Raw genomic sequence first — 25,599 nt, 5'->3', positions numbered from 1 at the left:
TACTGGTCGTTGAACATATAACACATGGCTTCAACATAAACAAAGCTACAGGGGCAGTGTTCCTGGACATCGAAAAGGCTTTCGACCGCCTATGGCACAACGGCCTCATCCGCAAACTCAGCGACGCGGGATTCCCCGACGGGCTGCTGCATCTAATACACTCATACCTCACAGACAGGAGTTTCAACACTGACGTGCAGGGAAAACAATCAACACGACACGGTATACACTCGGGAGTACTCCAGGGAAGCATCCTAGGGCCCCTACTGTTTAACCTCTACATAAACGATCTCCCAACCACACACAACACAATGATGGCAATCTACGCGGATGACACAGCCATCCTTGCGCAAGATTGGAAACCATCAAACACTACATCACGCCTACAGACTGCACTCAGAGTGGTCGAGCCTCGGTTGGAGAAATGGCGTGTTAGAGTAAACGTCGACAAGTGCGAAGCCATTCTGTTCACTAGAAGACCGAAGCAACTGCGCAAACACCGCTACTGCAGACCAATAACTCTACATGCACGTCCAATACGTTTCCGCGAGAAAGTCAAATACCTCGGTGTCTGGCTGGACCGGAAATTACTCTGGGGGGACCACATACAACACATGACCAACCGAGCTAGCGCGAGGCTCAGACAGCTCTATCCTATGCTCAACAGGCGTAGCACACTGAACAGAAGGGTGTCGAGGTCCATGTACATGACACTTGTCCGACCCCTGATGACGTACGCAGCTCCTGTCTGGGGATACGCTGCGCCTACACGCCTGCGCCGTCTGCAGCTCATACAGAACAAAGTACTCAAAATCATAAGCAATGCTCCACGATACACACGCATCGCGGACCTTCACCGGGAATACCGACTTGAGACTCTCACGGAGGTAATCCACAAACTCACCACAAGACTACACAGAAACTCCAGACATTAGCAGAACCCGTTTATTCTGAATCTGGGGAACTACGACCACAACCATAGATGGAAACATAAAAGACCAAAAGACATACTTGTAAGGACCTAACATCTATGGCCAAGCATACGGAAACATAACGGCACAGGCGGGCCACTGTTAATCAGACGCCATTACTAGATATCCAGCTGAAATACACTGACGAATAACTGGCACCACACAGGGAAGCCGTACCGTACACTGCATGCAAACAAGCTCCACACATCCCCCACACAGTGAGATGATCTATGGCCGATCTCCCACTACTGTATAACGATCTTGATTGTTCCAGGAATGTGGCAGCTGCAGCAACTGGGACACATCGCCATCGCTTGTCACGGTAATGATGCATGATACCCATACTAACAAACCCAGTCTTGCATGAGCTATCGCAGCTAGTAAGCCACTACTGCTCTTACTACCCATCCCACAGTCGCAGAGGTTTTTTCCCACGGCACGAGCCATGGCACTTTTTTCCCTCTGCTCTTCAAATCGCTACCCTCACTCGCGTTTCGTCCACTTTCTATCACCTGATGGATCGTGTTAAAGAGTAGCCTTACCCAGACGCACGGACAACATCACAGCGCAGCATCCTGTGATCCACCTACTAGACAACTAACATGTTTACGGAGGTGACAGTAGAACTTTTGGTTTGGTCACCACGTTGGTGCGGGCGTGGAGGGGCCCCATCCCTTCCGTCTGTAACGCCGCCACATGAGGGCCACAGAGGCTCTTGTTCAGAATGCAGTCTGCCACTTTAGTCACACATGCACGCACGGGGACGCCAAGTCTAATTCTATCACAGCAGACAGGGAAATGAGTGTTACATGTGGTCTGCTTCCAAAACGCCTACAGAGACGCAAAAGTGCACTTTGGAAAATTGCTGTATATATCCACTGTTAGCTCCATGTCTCATGCGATTGAGTATAACTCTCCGAGAGATGGTAGTTTGTTTTGTAAGAGGAGCATGCAGGTGTGTGGGGAAGGAATGATTTTAGGTGGTTCTCCAATTCTCTTTATTTTAAGGTGAGCTGGCAAGACGGCTGCAGATGGTGTGAGCATGATGTGGCGTATGCACTGCTACCAATGTGACGTTGCAATTAAGCACGAAAAGTACTTGTGCAGTGCAGGCACAGAAGTGAATTGAGTGTGAGGTCGCAAGCGAAGATACATTCTGAACAAACAGCTCATGTGGCACTAATTTGAGTATGGTGCGGTTTGCACTGGTTGAACACAGCACCATAGAGGCTGCTAGCAAATTGTTTGCAGTAATTACGTAATGTGGCGGACTGGTGCAAAGAACTAACGTTAATACAGGTGGGTGACGTGAGTATTGGGGCAAAACCAGTACAGTCCGACTTCACATTGTTCCCAGACATACCCAAGATGGCGGTGATAACGTCATCCAAGATGGCGTCATGTAGAATTCTCAACAGCGCATGACGTCATCCAAGATGGCGGCTGTGACATAATCCAAGATGGCGGATTTTGGTGGGTGGGGAGTTTGAATTTTGCCTGGAAGAAGGTCAATTGGGCTACCTCCTCTAAGCTAACCCCCTCCTCTCCCCAAGAAAAATGGCGGGAAGTTCAAATTCCAACAGGCCAATGCATCACACCTAAGAAAATGCCAGGAAAGAAAGGTCATTTGGGCTACCTCCACTAACCTAAGTCACCCAACCGACACCTCTTCCTAGCGATTGGTGAGAAAAGGACTCAGCCTGCACTGGGCTGTTGGAGAGAATAAGGAAGGAGTGTACTTTATTTATTTTGGAACAATTTATTTAGGTATGGAGTATATTTAACACAGTGATACAGAACACACGATCTGACATGCTTGGGGTCGCGCCACACAGTCTACAGACATGCAAACCACTAAAAGACTCTGCAAAAATGCATGTTAATCGTCAGCTGTTGAAATCGTGCACCAGTCTTTATTTAAACAATTTGAGCCACTAACGCCATCCAGTGTGGGTGTTTGCCATGAGGTCCAGAGCCCAACTGACTTAGTACACAGTACCACCACGAGAGGGTCTGTCGTCCATCCCGTGACGTAATCCAAGATGTAGGAAATGATGTCAGCTGATGACGCAAGCACTGTTAGGCCTGTGACATCACAGACACACTGATAGGGTTCCCACCCCAATTCCAAGATAGCGGCGGTGGCAAATTCAAAAAGTACCATACCTCCCTCCCAGGTGGCAAATTCAAAAAGTACTTTACTGTACGACAGAAGCAGTTCAAATATGACTGTGACTGTACCTCAATTCACGGTACTGCCTATGAGGACATGTAAGCATTTATTACTATGCATTTACTTTTCCGGCACTACACCTTTACCTCCTGAGTTGAGTATCGTACTAAACCAATGTTGTAGTTGAAAGGTTAATATTAGTAAAGGCCACATCTGTCTATGCTAACCATCCCTCCTGCATGTATTTTCAAATGAGAACTCTGCTTCTCAACTGCGTATTTGGATTCTACACCTGAATGTACGTACTGTTCCTCATTCGTCATAGATGGTGATAAAGTCACCAAATATGAAGTGTCCATGTTCTTGCAGTTAACAACTGACCCATTTGATCCTACATTTTATTTATGTAGTAAATAAAAAGCTTTCTGTTGTGAAGGTTGACATTTATGTTCGAAATTTGCTTTAATGATTCAAATATGATTATACAGTGTAAATAATATGTCTAGCCATTTATATTTCTCGCAAATAATCTACTTGTAAGGATTTAAAAGCATACATCACCAACGGAAAGATCGATACCGCCCACAGGAAAATTAACGACGGCTTTGAAGCGAAAAGAAGCAGCTGTATGAATATCAAGAGCTCAGATGGAAACCAGTCCTAAGGAAAGAACGTAAAGCTGAAGGAGTATATAGAGGGCCTCTACAAATGAGGTGTATTGAAGGCAATATAACAAAAAGTCATACCTGCAAAATACTAACACCTTATTCTTTAGAGTAGAATGGAAAAACTGGCTGAAGCAGATCTCGGGGAAGATCAGTCTGGATTCCGGAGAAGTATGGGAACACTGGAGGCAATACGGACCCTACAACTAATGTTAGAAGAAAGGGCACGCTTACCTTTATGGTATTTGTAGACTTTGAGAAAGTTTCTTGCAGTGTCGACTGGGATATTTTCTTTGGAATTATGAAGCCATCAGTGGTAAAATATAGCGATCGAAAGGCTGTTTACAACTTGTACAGAAATCAGAGGGTAGTTTACAAATCGAGGTGCATGAAAAGGGAAGCTGTAGTTGTAAATGGCTTGAGACAGGGTTGTAGCGTATCCCCGATGTTATTCAATTTCTACGCTGAGAAAGGAGTAATTGATACGAAACATAAATTTAGGGTGGGAGTTAAAGTCGAGAGAGAAGAATTAAATGCTTTGAGGTTGGGGTTAAACATCGCAGAGGGAAAACAAGAGGTGAAAACAGTAAGCAGAGGCAGTTGGATGTAAGCTGCAGTAGTTATTCAGAGGCTTGCCCCGTATAGAGTAGCATGTGGAGCTGTATCAAACCAGTCTTCACACCGAAGACCACAACAGCAACAAGCTACTTGTGTGGTGACGCAGCTTTCTGTTGCTACGGGGCTGACTGTAGTGAGACCATCAGAATGCTCGACTTCGGTGGCCACCCTCGAACACCGCATCACAGTCGCTGACTCCGGTGCGAGTTTCCACCCAACCGGCGTCACCCGCACGCTGACCGCCACGCGGCTACTGGTGGAATACAAACCGCAGCCGCTGTGTTGTGGCGAAACGTGGGTGAAGCGACGGCGGCTGGCGCATCTGGCACGGATGCTCACAGAAGTCAGGTGCCGCATTGGGGACAGGCAAGGCGACTCACCGAAATCAAGCATCCACATGGGAACAGAAAACTACCACATCCACGTCGTTTTTCTGGATCACGCTAAACGTGTTTCTAAACAAACATTGAAACGACTAATTTTTCCCGAGGGCATGCAGCTTTACTGTATGGTTAAATGATGATGGCGTCCTCTTGGGTAAAATATTCCGGAGGTAAAATAGTCCCCCATTCGGATCTCTGGGCGGGGACTACTCAAGAGGACGTCGTTATCAGGAAAAAGAAAACTGGCTTTCTACGGATCGGAGCGTGGAATGTCAGATCACTTAATCGGGCAGGTAGGTTAGAAAATTTGAAAAGGGAAATGGATAGGTTAAAGTTAGATATAGTGGGAATTAGTGAAGTTCGGTGGCAGGAGGAACAAGACTTCTGGTCAGGTGAATACAGGGTTATAAATACAAAATCAAATAGAGGTAATGCAGGAATAGGTTTCATAATGAATAAAAAAATAGGAGTGCAGGTAAGCTACTACAAACAGCATAGTGAACGTACTATAGTGGCCAAGATAGACACGAAGCCCATGCCTACTACAGTAGTACAAGTAGTGCAAGCAGATGTTGAAGAAATGTATGATGAGATAAAAGAAATTATTCAGGTAGTGAAGGGAGACGAAAATTTAACAGCCATGGGTGACTGGAATTCGACAGTAGGAAAAGGGAGAGAAGGAAACATAGTAGGTGGATATGGATTGGGGCTAAGAAATGCAAGAGGAAGCCGCCTGGTAGAATTTTGCACAGAGCACAAATTAATCATAGCTACCACTTGGTTCGAGAATCATAAAAGACGGTTGTATACATGGAAGAAGCCTGGAGATACTGACGGTTTTCAGATAGATTATATAATGGTAACACAGAGATTTAGGAACCAGGTTTTAAATTGTAGGACATTTCCAGGGGCAGATGTGGAATCTGACCACAATCTATTGGTTATGAACTGTAGATTAAAACTGAAGAAACTGAAAAAAGGTGGGAATTTAAGGAGATGGGACCTGGATAAACTGACTAAACCAAAGGTTGTACAGAGTTTCAGGAACAGCATAAGGGAACAATTGACAGGAATGGGGGAAAGAAATACAGTAGAAGACTAATGGGTAGCTCTGATGGATGAAGTAGTGAAGGCAGCAGAGGATCAAGTAGATAAAAAGTCGAGGGCTAGTAGAAATCCTTGGGTAACAGAAGAAATATTGAATTTAATTGATGAAAGGAGAAAATATAAAAATGCAGTAAATGAAGCAGGCAAAAAGGAGTACAAACGTCTCAAAAATGAGACCGACAGGAAGTGCAAAATGCCTAAGGAGGCATGGCTAGAGGACAAATGTAAGGATGTAGAGGCTTATCTCACTAGGGATAAGATAGATACAGCCTACAGGAAAATTAGAGAGACCTTTGGAGAAAAGAGAGCCACTTGTATTAATATCAAGAGCACAGATGGAAACCCAGTTCTAAGCAAAGAGGCGAAAACATAAAGGTGGAAGGAGTATATAGAGGGTCTATACAAGGGCCATGTTCTTGAGGACAATATTATGGAAATGGAAGAGGATGTAGATGAAGATGAAATGGGAGATACGATACTGCGTGAAGAGTTTGACAGAACACTGAAAGACATGAGTCGAAACAAGGCCCCGGGAGTAGACAACGTTCCATTAGAACTACTGACGGCCTTGGGAGAGCCAGTCCTGACAAAACTCTACCATCTGGTGAGCAAGATGTACGAGTGAGGCGAAATACCTTCAGACTTCAAGAAGAATATAATAATTCCAATCCCAAAGAAAGCAGGTGTTGACAGATGTGAAAATTACCGAACTATCAGTTTAATAAGTCACAGCTGCAAAATACTAACGCGAATTCTTTACAGACGAATGGAAAAACTAGTAGAAGCAGACCTCGGGGAAGATCAGTTTGGATTCCGTAGAAATATTGGAATACGTGAGGCAATACTGACCTTACGACTTATCTTAGAAGAAAGATTAACGAAAGGCAAACCTACGTTTCTAGCATTTGTAGACTTAGAGAAAGCTTTTGACAATGTTGACTGGAATACTCTCTTTCAAATTCTAAAGGTGGCAGGGGTAAAATACAGGGAGCAAAAGGCTATTTACAATTTGTACAGAAACCAGATGGCAGTTATAAGAGTCGAGGGGCATGAAAGGGAAGCAGTGGTTGGGAAGGGAGTGAGATAGGGTTGTAGCCTGTCCCCGATGTTATTCAATCTGTATATTGAGCAAGCAGTAAAGGAAAGAAAAGAAAAATTTGGAGTAGGTATTAAAATCCATGGAGAAGAAATAAAAACTTTTCGCCGATGACATTGTAATTCTGTCAGAGACAGCAAAGGACTTGGAAGAGCTGTTGAACGGAATGGACAGTGTCTTGAAAGGAGGATATAAGATGAACATCAACAGAAGCAAAACGAGGATAATGGAATGTAGTCGAATTAAGTCGGGTGATGCTGAGGGAATTAGATTAGGAAATGAGACACTTAAAGTAGTAAAGGAGTTTTGCTATTTGGGGAACAAAATAACTGATGATGGTCGAAGTAGAGAGTATATATAATGTAGACTGGCAATGGCAAGAAAAGCGTTTCTGAAGAAGAGAAATTTGTTAACATCGAGTATAGACTTAAATGTCAGGAAGTCGTTTCTGAAAGTATTTTTATGGTGTGTAGCCATGTATGGAAGTGAAACATGGACAATAAATAGTTTGGACGAGAAGAGAATAGAAGCTTTCGAAATGTGGTGCTACAGAAGAATGTTGAAGATTAGGTGGGTAGATCACGTAACAAATGAGGAGGTATTGAATAGGATTAGGGAGAAGAGAAGTTTGTGGCACAACTTAACTAGAAGAAGGGATCGGTTGGTAGGACATATCCTGAGGCATCAAGGGATCACAAATTTAGCATTGGAGAGCAGCGTGGATTGTAAAAATCATAGAGGGAGACTAAGAGATGAATACACTAAATAGATTCAGAAGGATGTAGGTTGCAGTAGGTACTGGGAGATGAAGGAGCTTGCACAGGATAGATTAGCATGGAGAGCTGCATCAAACCAGTCCCAGGACTGAAGACCACAACAACAACAAGTATATTGTACTGTACAAACAGATCTGCAACACTAACGAAAATGTCTAACCTAAATATCAGCCGTTGGAGGGCAAGGGTTTACACTTACACCGTAAATGAAATGTACAGGGTAAATCACAATGTTTTGACAATTTCAAATTTCAGCAACGCGAAACATAGATTAACATTCTACACATGATGCAACTTTCCTTATGAAATGCTACATTCGCAGCTATACAATACTCGACCCATTTTACTCAGCTTTTTAACCCATATTTCATACGAGATTGCTGAAGGAATTCCGGAATTCTCATCGTGAATTCGAACAATTAACTGTTGCGAGTTTCTTGGCCCGTCGGAGTACGCTCTCGCCTTCAAAGAAGGCAACAGTCTGGCACAGTCAAATCAGGCGAAAGAGGCGGCTTTTAGAGGCAAGAGCGTTTGGGAGTAATGTGGTTACCAAACGCTTCACGGGGAACTCGCAAGATTTCGTCAGATGTGTGGCATGTCGCGATGTCTTGTTGGAATCAAAGTCTACCACTGCGAAACGTGTGGATCAGGAGCGTCTGCAACACGTCTGCACACCGTGTGGTGACCGCACTTCCTTCGACCACTACGACCTCATTACTTGATGTGTCCAAGGCGAGCGCCTGCATCTTGGGCTACCCGCAGAACGGACGTGTAAAGCGGGCCGCGGACAGAGTGGGGGTTAGCTTTGCCGCTCCCCGGTCTAAGCCAACTCTAATCGGCGCCCACTACGGGAACCCCGCTTCTCAACTGCGTATTCGGATTCTACTTCAGAATATACGTACTGTTTACTCAAATCATTGATTCTCATTGGTCGTCGATGGCGCTGTAGTCGAAAAATATCAAGTGTGTCTGTTCCTGCAATTAAGAACCGACGCATTTCATTCTACGATTTATTTACGCGGTAAATAGAAACCTTCGTGTTCTGACTGCTGATACCTATATTCGAAATTTGTTTTAATGTTGACAGTATGATTGTACAGTATAAATAATATGGTTAACCATTTATATTTCTAGCAAATAAGCTACTTATAAGGATTTAGAAGCATACATCACTAGGGAAAGACAGATACCGCCTACAGGAAAACTAAAGAGGCCTTTGGAGAATAAAGAAGCAGTTGTATGCATATCAAGAGCTCTGATGGAAAACCTGTCCTAAGACAAGAAGGTGAAGGTGAAATGTGGGAGGAGTATGCAGGAGGTCTCTACAAGAGCTCGCGGTATTCACGGTTCTACTATCTTTGGCACGTCATGTGACGGAACATAGTTAACAATGTATCCTGGAGTGGCCGTGGTTTATTTTAAATTTTCAGAACATTGTGAAACACTCTGTAGAAGCAAATGCGTTGGACGTTATTTGAGAAAACAGGCTCAGTTGGTATTTGTCGATTAGAGCGCCGTCTATGTTAGGCGGAAAGCAATCGTTTGAGTAAACTTTACCTATATTTTAACGTAGAATCCGCATATAAAATAAAAATTGGAGGAAGTGGTACGGCGAGGTGTCGCATTTGGAAATGCAAAGTTGACATTCCCCATGCAGGAGGGGTGGTTAGGAGGTGGCTAGTTTGTGTCGCAGACAGATGGCCCCTTTACTAATACCAGCTTTTCACCTGGAACATTTTTCTCGTACAACATGTCATTTCTGAGATACATAGTTGTCTCAAGTTGAAACAAGTTCCATCTATGTAATAAAATCAAATGATTGACACTTGCTCTTCAAACACACATTAAAGTTTTTTTTATTTCCTGAGAGTAACCATTGTTCGGTTACATTTAATCATTATTTACTTTAATATTCCGGACAGTCTACCTCTTTCAACCACATTTACTATAGATAAAAACTTACGAACAAATAATCTTTGAGGAAAAAAGGGCCTGTAATTGCACGAAAGGTGAACTTTTGTTTTTCCACAGGAAATCTGTTTGTTACACGCATGCGCAACATTCTACTACGATTGCACCTTGCCCGTACTTCAGATATGTACAACGTGGTGTGATAAAGGTTATGGACATCTCTTGAATGTTGGCTTGTTGTTCTGCTAATCACGCAAGTTACCTGGCGACTGGTATGGAACATGATTGACAGGAAACTACGTAATTCCTTTCTGTTCTACACTGAAGAGCCAAAGGAACTGGTACACCTGCCTAATATCGTGTAGGGCCCCCGCAGGCACACAGAAGTGCTGCAGCGCGATGTGTTATGGATTCGAATATCATCTGAAGTAGTGCTGGAGAGAATTCACACTGTGAAACCTGCAGAGCTGTCCATAAATCTGTAATAGTTCGAGTGGCTGGAAATCTTTTCTGAACGACACGTTGCAAGGAATCCCAAATATCCTGAACAATGTTCATACCTCGCGAGTATGGTGGCCAGCGGAAGTGTTTAAATTGAACAGAGTGTTCCTGGAATCACTCTGCAGCAATTCTGGACGTGTGGGGTGTCACATTGTCCCGCTGGAATTGCCCAAGTCCGTCGGAATGAACAGCGGACACGAATGGATGTAGGTGCTCATAGAGGATGCTTACGTACGTGTCACTAGTCAGAGTCGTATCTAGACGTTTAAGGGAACCATACAACTAAGCCGACCAGAGTGGCCTAGCGGTTCTAGGAGCTACAGTCTAGAACCGCGCGACCGCTACGGTCGCAGGTTCGAATCCTGCCTCGGGCACGGATGTGTGTGATGTCCTTAGGTTAGTTAGGTTTAAGTAGTACTAAGTTCTAGGGGACTGATGACCTCAGATGTTAAGTTCCATAGTGCTCAGAGCCATTTGAGCGATACAACTGCCGTCGCCCCACACCATTACTCAGCATCCACCAGCTTGAACAGTCCCCAGCTGACATGCAGGGTCCACGAATTAATGAGGTTGTGTCCATACCCACACGCGTCCATCCGCTCGGTACAATTTGAAACCAGACTCGTGCAACCAGCCAACATGTCTCCAGTCACAACAATGCATTGTCGGTGTTGACGGTCGCAGGCGAGGCATAAGGCTTTGTGTCGTGGTGTCATGAATGGTACAGGAGTGGGCCTTCGGCTCCGAAAGCCCATATCGATGATGTTTTGTTGAATGGTTCGCATACTGGCACTTGTTGATGGCCCAGCATTGAAATCTGCAACAATTTGTGGAAGAGTTGTACTTTTGTGACGCTGAACAATTCTCTTCAGTGTCGTTGGTCTCGTTCATGCATGATCTTTTTCCGGCCGCAGCGATGTCGGAGATTTGATGTTTTACCGGACTCCTGATACTCACGGTTTACTTGTGAAACGGTCGTACGGGAAAATCCCCACTTCGCCGCTACCTCGGTGATGCTGTATCCCATCGCTTGTGGGCCGTCTATAATACCGCGTTCAAAGTGACTTAAATCTTGATAACCTGCCATTGTGACTGCAGTAACCGATGTAGGAACTGCGCCAGACACTTGTTGTCTTATACAGGCGTTGCCGACCGCATCGCCGCTTTCTGCCCGTTTACATGTCACTGTATTTGAATACGCATCCCTATGCCAGTTTCTTTTTCGTTTCAGTGTATTTAGGTGGTAAATAAAAACCTTTGTTTTCTGACTTTTGCCATCTATCTTCGAAATTTGCTTGAATGATGCAAATAGGATTATACACTGTAAATAATATGGGTATCCATTGATATTTCTGACAATTAAGCTACTTGTAAGGGTTTAGGACCATACATCACTAGAGAAAGACAGATACCGCCTGCAGGAAATTTAAAGAGGCCTGTGGAGAAAAAAGAAGCAGCTGTATGAATATCAAGGGCTCCGATGGAAAACAAGTGCTAAGAAAAGAAGGGATAACTGAAATGTTGAAGGAGTATGCAGAAGGTCTCCACAAGAGGTCACGATATCTATGGTTTTACTTCGGACACCACGTCACGGGACATAGTTAGCAATGTATCGTGGAGCAGCCATAGTATGTTTTCAGTCGTTAAAAAACCCTGTAGAAGCAAATGCGTTTGTCGTTATTTGCGAAAACAGACTCAGTAGATATTTGCTGATTAGAGTGCCATCTACGACGGAGGGAAAACAATGGTTTGAGTGAACTTTACGTATTTCTGACGCAGAATCCGTATATACAATGAAAATTGGTGGAAGGGTTAGGCAAAGGGGAAAATTTGGTGGAAGGGTTAGGGGAAGTGGTCACATTAGGGAATGCAAAGTTAACACTGCCCCTGCAGGATTGGGTGTTTTTGAGGTGGCTAGTTGCAGCACAGACAGGTGGCCTGCTTATTAACAATAAGAGTGTACCTATGTAATGTCTCCACGGAATGTAATATCAATATAATATTACGATGATGCGCTACCGTAATTGAGACGATAACGCACTTTGCTGTTGCAACAACGTTCTCTGCTGTGAAAAAAAGTACGTAGTTTTTTTGCAATTGTTGGAGATAAGGAATGCCGATTGCACATTGCGTTTTTTTATGTCAGATAAATTTGCATATAGTCGTATTTTGGTGCGCAGAGGTCAACTTGTAATTGCAATTATCAAGAATAAAAAATTTGTATTATGAAAAATAAGGTAAATGTCGTACACGAGCTTCTATTCGGTGTTGGATCGCCGGACCTTCATAAAAACTATTAGTGTGTTTAACAATACGATGCATAGTGATTTCTTCGCGAATTAAGGGGAGTACATACGTCCTATACCCACAGTGTTAAATTTGCAGTATTAATGACCCATTATCTCAGAACCTGTAACAGATAGAGATCTGAAATTTTTGGGATATATAGTATCACTCCTTTTCTGATTACTAAACCAGAATCAAAATGTACAGAGAAATAATTAGATAGTTATGATTTTTAAAAAATGTTCTTCCATATTTTCTTTTAAAAGTCCACTTTTTCTTCCGTAAGTAAAAAACCGTTAGAGGTAGAGATGTTTCGGGAGGTTCAGTAGGTGCAGTGTGCTAAGTGGTAACATGGTGTAAAATTAGAGATATTTATCTGTAACAGTTCCTGAGATAATGGGTTAAAAATATCATTTCTGGCAAATCAAGTTCAAACATTTTATTTGATATTAACTTATACATGGAGGCATGCCAGCTTCTAGAAACAGCCAGGCCCATAATCAGCATTATCTGGATCCTGTTCTTGACTATCCTGCAAACCTGGAAGCTTCCTTCTTTTCCTGCCTCTTGCTTCTTGAGTCATTTCTTCTGCAGCACGCTGGGGTTTCATGATCCTAAGTCGATCCATTCGCTGAAAGACTTGCAGTGTGTTGGCACCTGCAGTGATACCAAGTTCCTCTAGTACCCCAATTCTCCGCTTTATACCATCATTAAACGTTATCACAGCATCACAAACACCCAAGCATAGAGTTTTCCTTCCTACATTTTTTTGGTATGCGGGTCCAAATTGCATTATTGGAAGACTCATTAGGGTTTTATGTTCGACCATGGAGACATTTGGAAAGAAGGTCAGGATGAGCTAATTCTCTATATATTGATTTAGTGGCTTCCGTCACTGCAGATGGTGTGGTACTTTTGTGCCTAAACTGTTCCTCGCTACCCGCTGCCTGAGCTTTGCGGTACTTGCACCATGAATCAGCACCAGGCGGACAAAGACCATGTGTAGCTGGGTGTGTCATCTGTGGGAGAATGTAGCCCACACTGCTCGTTGCATCCCTTGTAGGTCATGTGTATCGTTTCTTATTTCCATTCCATAACAATGCTGGAGTTCATCAATGTTTTTGTCTGTAAGTCTTCCTTTACCATTTAGAGTCTTTGCATCTGATAACTTCTCTTTTCCTTTTGTCTGCTTCAGTTTTCGGAGACGTGTTCCCATCCGTTTTTGAACGTGGCCCACACATTCAATCTTAACAATCTGCTTATCACCATAAGGTTGGCTTTCCACTACTGATTTGTAAGCTTTTGAATCACCACCGCCCAAGTACTCAGTGTAGCACACACCTCTCTCCTGTTGTGAATGTCTGAACACAGGAACAACTGCAGCAGCCTCCATACCCCCACTAGTTTCCTCATAATTCTTAGCACAATTTGTTTTATGTCTTCACTTGTTTCATCAACTGATCTACACTGACGACAGTATTTAGTTAGCACTTCAATGTCCAAAACTTTACCTGTGTCAACACTAGTGACAGTTGCAACTGCGTTTTTTGATGCGTGACCTCTCTTCTGCCATGTGCCATCAACTGCCACAGATAAGTCTGTTGGGCTATTTAATTCTACTGCTTCTTTAGCAGCAGCTTTCATAGAACCAACAGCAACAGATTTGACACACTCGCCAATTACTTCTGCGTGCTTACTTGATCTGGTTGGTGGGTTTGGCAAGTTCAGCGTAGCACATAATACTTCAGCTGCAGTCAATCCGTTCCCAATGCACCTCATTCCATACAGGAATCTAACATTGCCCTCAAACAAGTCATTCTTGCACTTTTCAGAAAGCCAAAATGATGTCGAGAGCCTGCAAACTTTGCACTGAATATCAAGTTTGTTAGCCAGTCCAGTTCTTGCAGGCGAGTCCTCAGAGATGCTAATTTGCCCACCACAAACCTTACATGACACAGCATCTTGCAAAACTTGTCCTAACACATTCAAATCTAAAAGAACATAACCTAAACTATTTTGATCTTTGCCAATAAATAAATCCTCATGGTCTCCAAGTTTCCTCTTCGAAGCACTAGTAAGAGTGTCCTTATCATGGGTCTGTGAAAAATCTATTTCAGGATCAACACTGGATTCAGATTTTGTGATATGCTGATTTCCTTGAAAACGTCGCTTCTTAAAACAACCTTTTCGTTTCGTCATGTTGAAAAGAGGTATAATAACACACCAAACCACTATGTTTTCAGTTCAAAACTTATGAAACACAACAACCAAAAAGTAAATAAACAAAATGCATGTGCTGTACCGCCATTTCTCTTTACACAGTGCATCCAACCTCTTAACACGAACATTAACATGATTTCAAGTAATAAACAGCTGAAAACCACAGCCTTCTAGATTGAATAGTACAAGAGATAGAGATACAAGTCAGAGCAGAATGACCGGATAATTTTATACATGCACTAATAAATTTGAAATGACAAAAACTACACTTCCAATTGGAATTTTTCGACAAATAATGCATCAAATTATTCAGGAGAGATCAAATATTAATAAGAGATAATAATCCGAAAATGTCACTTTTTGACCAATTACCCTTAACAATACTGGGCGAATCTGCTACCATCACGGTCCGAACGACGCGCAGTATTTCGTCGTCAGCTTGCGTGTTCAAGGAGTTCCCTAAGGGGGGACAGTTTGTTAGTCAGAAGATACCACACTGCCACTGTTGTTCAACCTTCTCATTCTGAGAGTGTTTCCAGAAAATCTCATGGCGGATGTGAGTACTTTAGCTGCCAAGGGAGACGGAGTCTTCATCGCGAGTTGTAGCAGTTTTCGCCGACTTTGCCCGGCGTCCTCTGAGAACCGGAGAAACGGAAACCTCCGACCGCCAACTCGTCCTGTACCTAACCCGTTTTCTCATTATAGCAGCCATAAAGAAAACATAATCATCTAAAATCAATTTTTAGCACAGATTTTAATCTTAGACAGATAAAATTTTAGAATGAATGCATCTAGGCAAAAAAAAAAAAGATCAAAAAGAGTTTAATGGCAGTACCTTTCTTATCTGTGTCAAAGTCAAGGATCAAGTTGCCTAATTAATTAATATATTTTTACAACGTAGCAGATAATTATACCTAGAACATTTTCCTCTACAAAACGTAGTTTTTGAGATGTGTAGTTGGGTCAAGTTAAAACAAACTCCGTGTATATATTACAATCAAATATCTGACGCGTGCTCTTCAAACACAGTATTAAGTTCCTTATTTCCTGAGATTAACGATTCTTCTATTACATTTAATTTTTATTTGCTTTAATATTGCGGTTCGTGTGCCTTTCGCAGCCACAGTTGCTATATACAAAAACTTACGAGCAAATACTCTTTGACATAAGAAGAGGCCGTAATTGCACAACAGCTGCACTTGAGTTTTTCCACGGGAAATTTGTTTATCCATCACATGCGTAACATTCTAGAAAGATTGCGCCTTGTCCGTACTTCAGATATCTGCAGCGTGGTGTGATAAAGGTTATGGACGTCTCTTGACTGTTGGCTTGTTTGTTTGCTAATCGCACAAGTCACCTGACGATTGATAGGGAACATGATTCACAGGCAACCACGAAATCCCTTCTGTTCTACACTGAAGAACAAAGGAAATTGGCACACCTGCCTAATATCGTGTAGGGCCCCCACGAGGATGCAGAAGTGCCGCAACACGAAGTGGCATGAACTCGACGAACATCTAAAGTAGTGCTGGAGGGAACTGACACCGTGAATCCTACTCGGCTGTCCATAAATCCGGAAGAGTAAGAGGGGGTGGAGATCTCCTCTGAACAGCACGTTGCGAGGCGTCCCTGATATGTTGAACAATGTTCATGTCTCCGGTGTTTGGTGGCCAGCGGAAGTGTTTAAACTCAGAAGAGTGTCCCTGGAGTACTCTGCAGCAATCCTCGGCGTGTGGGGTGTCACATTGTCCTGCTGTATTTGCCCAAATGCGTCGGAATGCTCAGCGGACACGAATGGATGTAGGTGACCAGATGGCATTCTACCGTACATGTCAGGTGTCAGAGTCGTATCTAGACGTGTCAGGGGTCCCATATCGTTCCAACTGCACACGCCCCACACCATTACAGAGCCGCCTCGAGCTTGAACAGCCCCTTGCTGACATGCAGGGCCCACGGATTCATGAGGTTGTCTCCATACCTGTACATTTCCATCTGCTCGATACAATTTGAAACGAGCCTCGGTCCGACCAGGAAACATGTTCCCAGTCATCAACAGTCCAATGTCAATGTTGACAGGTCGTGGCAAGGTGTAAAGCATAGTGTCATGCAGTCTTCGAGAGTACACGAGTGGGCGCTAGACTCCCAAAGCCCATACCGATGATGTTTCGTCGAATGGTTCACACGCTGACACTTTTTGATGGCCCAGCATTCAAATCTGCAGCAGTTTGCGGAAGGGTTGTACTTCTGTCGCTTTGAACGATTCTGTTCAGTCATCGTTGGTCCCGTTCTTGCAGAATCTTTTTCCGGCCGCAGTGATGTCAGAGATTCGACTTTTTACGGGATTCGTGATATTCACGGTACACTCGTGGAATGCTCGTATGGGAAAATCCCCACTTCATCGCTACCTCGTAAATGTTGTGTCTCATCGCTCGTTCGCCGACTATAACACAACGTTCAGACTCACTTAAATCGTGATGACGTGCCACTGTAGCAGCAGGAACTGATCTAACGACTGCGCCGGAGACTTGTTGTCTTAAATATTCTGCATGTTTACATATCTCTGTATTTGAATACGCATGCCTGTAGCTGTTAGTTTAGCGCTTCAGTGTATGTGATTTCAAATGCTCTGGACCATGACAGGAGTAATGTTACTTCCTTCTCTCTCCCTTGGGTGGTTTCAACCAAGAGGCACGGCCAGTGCTCCCGAGTACAGGACTCTCTGCTCTGTGGCTCTCTTAGAGGGTACAGTATTCTAGGACGTGGCTGGCAGCTCGTGCTGGGCTGTGGACGCCCGCTGCAGCTGGCTGGCTGGGTCGGTGTACTGGAAAACGCGCCCAGCGAATAACGCGCCCAGTGAGATTCGTGCCCAGAAAGCGTCCAGGACGGGTCCGCTAATCCCCTTGCCCCGCAGACAAAAGAGCTGAGGGATGCTGCCTGGAGGTTTCCCAGCTGGAGTTTGCAGCCGTCAGACAGAGAGAGAGAGACAGAGAGAATTAAGTTTCTACCACACACCACTGCAGTAAATACAAGAGATTACATTCTTTCGCTTCACTTGCAGTACCATTCAGCAGTCATTACCAATATAATTTTCATTGTAACAACTACACTTCTTGAATACTCAGAAATATCAAGTGACTCTATACTTAGCCATTAGTAATGTCACTTAATTTTAACTCTTAATTTGTAAAAACTAGCAACGAATTGGGGTGGTGACTCTTGAATGAAAAGTACAATTGTAAAGGGTTGACTCTGAAAAGGGTTCGCCTTTGTTTCGGTGTATTGTAAAACACATATTCTATATTTTAAAAATAATCTGATTTCCATCACACTTTATCCAGGCTTTGGACTGGCTAAAGAGCGAAAGTCATTTAGGGGTGTTTAAAATCAGCTTATAAGCATCGTCAATATTTTTTTTAAATTTTTATTATTTTTTATATAAGTTGCTATTTACATTTGAACACTATTGTATCTATATACATCTTCTGATAAATTCAGTCAAGTTTCTGTAGGTAGGATATGGCTATCAAGCAATCCTTGATCTCACCATCCCCTTCATATTTTTTTACTATTTTTCCCAACTTTTCATCACATTTCATGTAGACTGTTTTTGTCCGTTCACCTTCCATACTCAGTTCTGCCCTCATTAAGACGCTCGCTGAATTTTCTGCTTCTCTTTTCAAACACCTGAAACTTCATTAATTTTCGGATTTGGTTTAGCTAGCATGTTATTGATTTTATGGTGCCAACCTTCTACAGCGCTGGTTGTTCGGTGGCGCCGTTTGTAGCAACTCCAAAGGTTGATAGTGGTTTGTTCATTTTCCAACCATCTGTCTACGAAGTAGTCATAAAATTCAGAAAGTTTGGGGATATCCGGTGCATGTGAATGTATCTCCAGCCAACCATCACATACATCTTCAGGCCGTAGAAACGCCATCGCAGCACACATCCGAAGATTTTGTCTCACTTCTTCGTTTTCTTTGTATTCATGAACTAGTCCTAGCTCTTGAACTTTTCTCCAGAGGCACATTTTCATATGGAAATAACATCCACGCACTTCAGCTGTCGGAAATACAACTTTAGTTGCTGAAATCGCAGCTGATTCGAAGTCTACGGTCACATTTGCAGGTTTCCATTCTGGAATTTTTTCCGTCAAATTTCGGAAAATACGGACGTACGTCTCTTTTCTTTTGTTCGGCATTTGTGCAAAGGCAACTGGATAGATGTTTGTCTCATTATTTGCACTCCCAAAGTCGGCGTGAATGGTGTATATTTGCGAAAACTGTTTGCTGCAGCACTTGAACGTACCATCCATAAAAAAGTCTTGTTTACTCCTTAGAGCCTCTCTTCCTGCCCTTCCGCTAAAAACTACTATCCTCTCTCCTAGTTTGTAGTCGCTTAACAGAAAACTGCTGCCATCGTTCATAGCTAGTAAATCTGCCTTTAGGTCAAGTTCTTCTCTTGTCGGTGGACCTCTCTCATTTCCCTGTCATTTTGCCCGCTGGTAGTACAAAGCTCTCTTCGTTGTTTGCTGCTCTAGCATTTCAGTGACAAAACCATAGCCTCGATTATGCAGGCAACGCAGCTCCTCTGAATATATTTTTTAAATAGACGTCTCTTCGTCTGTTGCCCTCTTCTTTCCGTGGTTCAAAGTCTTCCTTACTTCCAACCCAGCGACACCCGGAGGTCTACATTGATGCTGGAATGAAAAAAGCGCTGTCGAATCCTCCGTTTTCACCACTCCCCGGCAGCGGTTTGCTCTCTGTCTTCAACAGCGCCACATTACTGTTCCATCTTCTTTAGTTCTCTTCACTATGTAAGAATAACCTTCGTATTGGCAACATGGCTTACCGTGATTAGTGGTTGAAAATGCCATATCTGAACTACTGTGTCGAAAATACACGAATCACGCGATGTGAACTCTTCTACAGCCAGCATGGCACTAAGGCTGTGTTTGTGTATCAGACAGTCGGCGGCTGTGCCTAGTGCCGGGGGAGGGGGGCAGGTCGCTGTGTTCGCAGGTTCAAAAAATGGCTCTGAGCACTATGGGACTTAACTTCTGAGGTCATCAGTCCCCTAGAACTTAGAACTACTTAAACCTAACTAACCTAAGGACATCACACACATCCATGCCCGAGGCAGGATTCGTACCTGCGACCGTAGCGGTCGCGCGGTTCCAGACTGTAGCGTCTAGAACCGCTAGGCCACTTCGGCTGGCCCTGTGTCCGAGGAGCAGGTAGTTCAGGGTGATTAGGCGAAGGTAAGCCTGACACAAAGGGAGTGAATCTCACACATTTCGGGTTGGGCGCGAATCTCACTGGGCGCGATTTTCATAGATTCGGTTGGGCCAGATGAGTGGCGGGCGGGGGTCGACGCCGCGCCCAGGAGACAAAGCCCTGCAGGGCTCCGGGCTCAGCCCAGAAGGGCTCACTCTCAGAGGCCCTTCACTGAGGCCCTGCAGTGGAGGGGCGTGGTGCTGGGCGCTCCTCCTGGAGAACAGCTGACACGCTGCACGCTGCGCTGTTCTCCACCTCCAGTGGTGCTCCGTCCAGCTTCCACGTACGTGTCCCTGTTGCCTCGGTCTGACACACAACACCTAAAACTGTCGCGACTGAGTAAATAACCGGAACCTGAAACACCTTCTGTGTCTGTTAATGGATGACATGTTGCAATACGTGATATTCCAGCAGTAGAACCCACTATTATTTACTTACATCGTTCCTCTCCTCAGACATCACATAAAAGGTGTCGCAGGAGCGGTGGTCAGTATTCGAGAGCGTGACAGAAACGATCACTTGAAGCAAACAAATCTAGTCAACGTGGGCTATAAACAGATACTGGCAATTCTTCATCCTAGATACTATGATTCAAATCCCTTACAGTGCCATCTCTTACCTTTCACTGTTTTGATCGGTTGTAGTATCGACCACATTAAGAAAAAATCTCCAGTAATCATTGGATCTAAAGCGCATACTAAGGTATGACCACTCGTTCATCTGAGCTACTGTAAAACGCACCACTTCTAATGAAGAAGTGCTCATAATTTGAACTATCCACTTTAGAGCACACGTTTACCGGACTTTCGTTTATTTGCTCAATAACACTTCCTCACAAAATAAGGAAAGCGAAGAGGTCACAGTAGAAGAGATTTGTTCCGCACTCTCGAGCATGTACAAGTGCTCGTACCTCTTAGGTGTACATTTTAGAGCCGTTGTTTAGTAGACCTTTTCTCTGGATGACCGTGTTCCTATCGTATCCCTGACAACAGACGATTTGTCCTGGCACACGACATATATTTCGCAGCTCGTCGCTGTGAAGTTTACGAATAACTTTGTGTGCCATCCTGTAGCGAACAGCATATAATAATTTCTTCTGACGAGACGAGACGAGAGAACACTGAAATGTAAATAAAGCATACTCTTTCTTCGTCGCCACAAGACCATCGACGCGCCATGTTTCGACCGAAAACTGCGTCGTGCGCCACTTACAATGCTAGTCTCATCAACCACAGATACCCAGAATGAAGTCTTGCGCTGGAACGAAATGTGCGCCGACGTGAAGCGTCCTGGCTGTCTAAATCGGTGTGCTAGACGGGGGCCCGAATCTGGGACTCTTCGTTGCCAGCGCCCTACCGACTTAGCCACGCAAGTGCGACTCACGACCCCTCGCCTCACCTCTACTTCCCCCCAGTACCGCACCTCCCACGTTCGAGACTGTGTCCGGCACGCAGTTCTAAACTACCAGGACATTTCCAACTGACGACATTTCAAACATTGAGTCAATTGCGCTGTCCGTTTGCACACTTCGTGTAGGCCATTTTTAGGCGTTTCAGAATCAAAGTTCGGCCGCCCCCACGTTCATATGCCATCATGGGAGTAGTTCTAGAAGATGCTGACTCGTTCAGAAGAAACTGCAACAACCAATCATTGAACATTATACAGAATGCGACATAGACTTGAATAACACTACCTCCAGCTTTGTGCACAAAGGCGTACAGTATTCAGCAGGTTTCATTTACAGTAGGCTCCCACCAGAACGCGAAATATTAAGTGATAAATCCAGCTATTCAAATAGAAGAGAAATGGTTTCCTCGTGGCACATTGTGGCTATTCCATATAGGATTTCATAACTGTGGCTGAGAATTCTTATTCTATATCTCTTGTTTTCGTGTTTTATTGACTCCTTAATCCCGCTTTCAGTTTTCCGTAAGCTATGCACTGTCTAGTTTCGTGACCAAGTATCAGTGGCACACATGCTCCCACAGGATAAATAATTATATAAATACAAGTAAGCAAATACACGGCTGCAGGGCGAACGTTGAACTGTAAAGCATTCTGTTTCAGTTCTCGCAACGTAAAAGATTCACGATTTTCCAGCTAAACAATGCACCACGCACTATTTACGGAGGTACCGTCCTGAACCCTCACATGTGTTCCTCAGCACCTCCCATGTGACATAAACCAACGCATCTGTTTGCCACACTGTACGTACGATAACCTTTCACGTCTGCAAAGTCCCATTCTCTACTTACAATATTACACGTATCAAGCCTCGCCAACATCGGATGTTGTACTGCAGAAATCATGAATAATTTCGGCCCAGTGTTGTAAGGAACACTTTTACAAAATAACCTCTTCAGTTTGCTCTCTGATCATTGAGGTGAGCAATAAAAAGAAAGCCCATTCTCATTTTATTAACACAACTGCGATAAATAATTTTCAAGATACAGCATGCCCCATTATTAATGAAAATGTTTCTCATGTCCATCAACATTATTATTATTCAGCTCGCTTACTTTGATTTATAGCAGAACCATGAGCTACCATGCTGCGAGGAACAGTAGCCTAAAACAGTTTCCTTAGTTTGTTAAGTAAACTTTGAGTTGTGTAGTGCGAACAAACCACGTTTCGCTTCAGTTCCTATATTGTCAGTGACACGTGACTTTCTAGGTGGACAATGCACCATTCACTAATTACAGTGTTTCACTTCTCAACGTCCATGTATTTTCCTGAGGTACCTGACTATTAAAATAGTACCACCTTGGGGGAATCACGATATATGGAGGGGTAAACTTTAAAAAAATTCAGTTCGTTGCTAATTAAACAATGAATTGTACACTATTGTTTCACAATATATATAAATGACCTAGTAGATAGTGTCGGAAGTTCCATGCGGCTTTTCGCGGATGATGCTGTAGTATACAGAGAAGTTGCAGCATTAGAAAATTGTAGCGAAATGCAGGAAGATCTGCAGCGGATAGGCACTTGGTGCAGGGAGTGGCAACTGACCCTTAACGTAGACAAATGTAATGTATTGCGAATACATAGTAAGAAGGATCCTTTATTGTATGATTATATGATAGGAGAACAAACACTGGTAGCAGTTACTTCTGTAAAATATCTGGGAGTATGCGTGCGGAACGATTTGAAGTGGAATGATCATATAAAATTAATTGTTGGTAAGGCGGGTACCAGGTTGAGATTCATTGGGAGAGTCCTTAGAAAATGTAGTCCATCAACAAAGGAGGTGGCTTACAAAACACTCGTTCGACCTATACTTGAGTATTGCTCATCAGTGTGGGATCCGTACCAGATCGGGTTGACGGAGGAGATAGAGAAGATCCAAAGAAGAGCGGCGCGTTTCGTCACAGGGTTATTTGGTAACCGTGATAGCGTTACGGAGATGTTTAACAAACTCAAGTGGCAGACTCTGCAAGAGAGGAGCTCTGCTTCGCGGTGTAGCTTGCTCGCCAGGTTTCGAGAGGATGCGTTTCTGGATGAGGTATCGAATATATTGCTTCCCCCTACTTATACCTCCCGATTAGATGACGAATGTAAAATTAGAGAGATTCGAGCGCGCGTGGAGGCTTTTTGGCAGTCGTTCTTCCCGCGAACCATACGCGACTGGAACAAGAAAGGGAGGTAATGACAGTGGCACGTAAAGTGCCCTCCGCCACACACCGTTGGGTGACTTGCGGAGTATGAATGTAGATGTAGATTAATAATACACAATTAACTTTCATCACCACATCAAGGGCACCTGATCCCCCAGCCGTACAGTCAACGATTCTTTTGTCAAATTGTTACTCTCCTCAGTGTTCAACCCGTTTTCCACAACCATTTCTGACAGGTGCTGAACCTTTTTGGGTACCATTATAAAGGGATCAGTGACCTACTGTAACTTGGTGTAGATAGCTAAGGGATACTTGAAGGGCAAAGCGAGTCTGAAGCATATTGTGCTATTGTACCTGAAACTTCAGTGAACTTGACTCTAGCTGAACAATCCACCATTTACAATGTTACTCTTCAAAATACCGCGAAAGTTCCCCAGCGCCTGTGCTGTTCTGTACAGAATCAGCATGAGGTACCAGGCTGTAGTTAAAAATAACTTAGAAGAACTCTTGTTTTCTACGAGAATATTCAATAATGGCGAAGCATAACGTTTAAGCTTAACACTGCTGCATTACTTACTCACTACTATACTCTTCTAATTTTAGTTACTATACCATGGGTAACAAGTGTTTCCAACTGAACAATGCACTGTTGGTTACTTACGACAATATTCAGCTCAGTTGTATGTCTCGTTACCCAGTTTCATTATAGTGACTCGCAGGTCCAGACTACAGTACCGTGTTGTAAGGAACAGTGGCCTAGAGCAGTCTGTGGAGTTCGTTGAGAGAATGATGACGTGAGCAGCGTGAGGAAGACCACAGTGTTTCAATGTTTTCGAAATTACTAAGAGAGAACATTCCAACTGGATAATGCCCCATTGCTTGCTACTGCAGTTATTCACATCAGTCCGTCCTTACATTCCACAGGATCATTACAGTAAGACACACTCTCTGCTTTCGATGTCATGTTGACTGGAATAGTAACTTAAATATGGTTGTTGCGAGAACACTGAAGTGAATATTGTGAACCAAACACAATCTGCTTCCTGTTTATAGCGTCAGCATATGTATTTGTCAGGAATATTTTAATATTTGTTGCGAATTGAGGAACAGTGTGACTCTGTCTAATGTGATAACTAGTGAAACAGAAAATCAGTGGTATGGAATATAAGACTGTTAATTCTACGAAAGGTTACTCTCGGGAAAACCAGTGACAATGCAGACTTGATATAACGTGCTACGACTCAGTGTGTTTACATCTGTAAGTCTTACAGTTTGGTGTATACATAAAAGAGACACTGTGACAGCGCCTCTCTCCACGACGTTCTCTCTCTGGCGCTCTTTCTCTGCCTCTGTCGTCGTTATAAGATGGCTCCGCGTCTTCCAGGTCTGTACGACTGTACAGTTCGTTATTAACTGTGAAATACATTTTCGACTTAATCCGTTATGTAACGCCTTCATTTCGTGGTTGTAATCGCCCTGTGTGAAATAACGAAGCGTTTGCAGCACTGCCAGCACGCTAGCAGTCGAGACAACGTAGCACCGCTGGAGCTGCCAGACAGCCGCCATTACGCGGCAAATTAGAACTGTAATGCTTTTATTTGCAGTTGCACAACTGCTCGCACAATTAGTGTAACATTTCTATTTCACAGGAGCCTGTGAACCTGGAGGGGATTTTATTTACATCGAAACAACTACATGTACAACAAATGATTGATTTTTCAGCTGGACTGGGTACAAACCAACTAAGGCATAATTTAAAGTCACGTTATAAAGGAAAGGTGTGGGACTGTGCACTGGTAAACCATTATGATGAGAAATATTTAGAGTCGTAGTCATTTACAGTAGCACGCCTGATTTTGATGTGGTTACGGACGCTTATCGTAACGAGATTGTTCCAACTTCATCATTGGATTTGATAGTATTTACGTCGCGCAGTCATAATAATTAAATGGAAGGCTCAGTTCACGATTATTGAAGTAAATGTGACGAAAAATTGTTCTGT

The 25,599-nt window shown here is 43.6% G+C and overlaps 1 protein-coding gene across 1 annotated transcript in view; it reads left to right on the top strand.

Moving 5' to 3' along the window:
• LOC126426543 (uncharacterized) overlaps positions 1–20,327 on the top strand; it is a 122,789-nt gene extending 102,462 nt beyond the window's left edge. Inside the window, exon 4 of the mRNA XM_050088446.1 lies at positions 20,041–20,327. Coding sequence (XP_049944403.1) covers positions 20,041–20,327 — 287 coding nt within the window. The remainder of the gene's footprint in view (positions 1–20,040) is intronic.
• Positions 20,328–25,599: the final 5,272 nt, after the last annotated feature.

The sequence above is a fragment of the Schistocerca serialis genome, chromosome 11 (genome assembly GCF_023864345.2).
Source record: "Schistocerca serialis cubense isolate TAMUIC-IGC-003099 chromosome 11, iqSchSeri2.2, whole genome shotgun sequence".
Taxonomy (NCBI): domain Eukaryota; kingdom Metazoa; phylum Arthropoda; class Insecta; order Orthoptera; family Acrididae; genus Schistocerca; species Schistocerca serialis.
The sequence above is the reverse complement of the archived record's forward strand: the minus strand, read 5'-3'. Positions and strand labels throughout refer to the sequence as shown.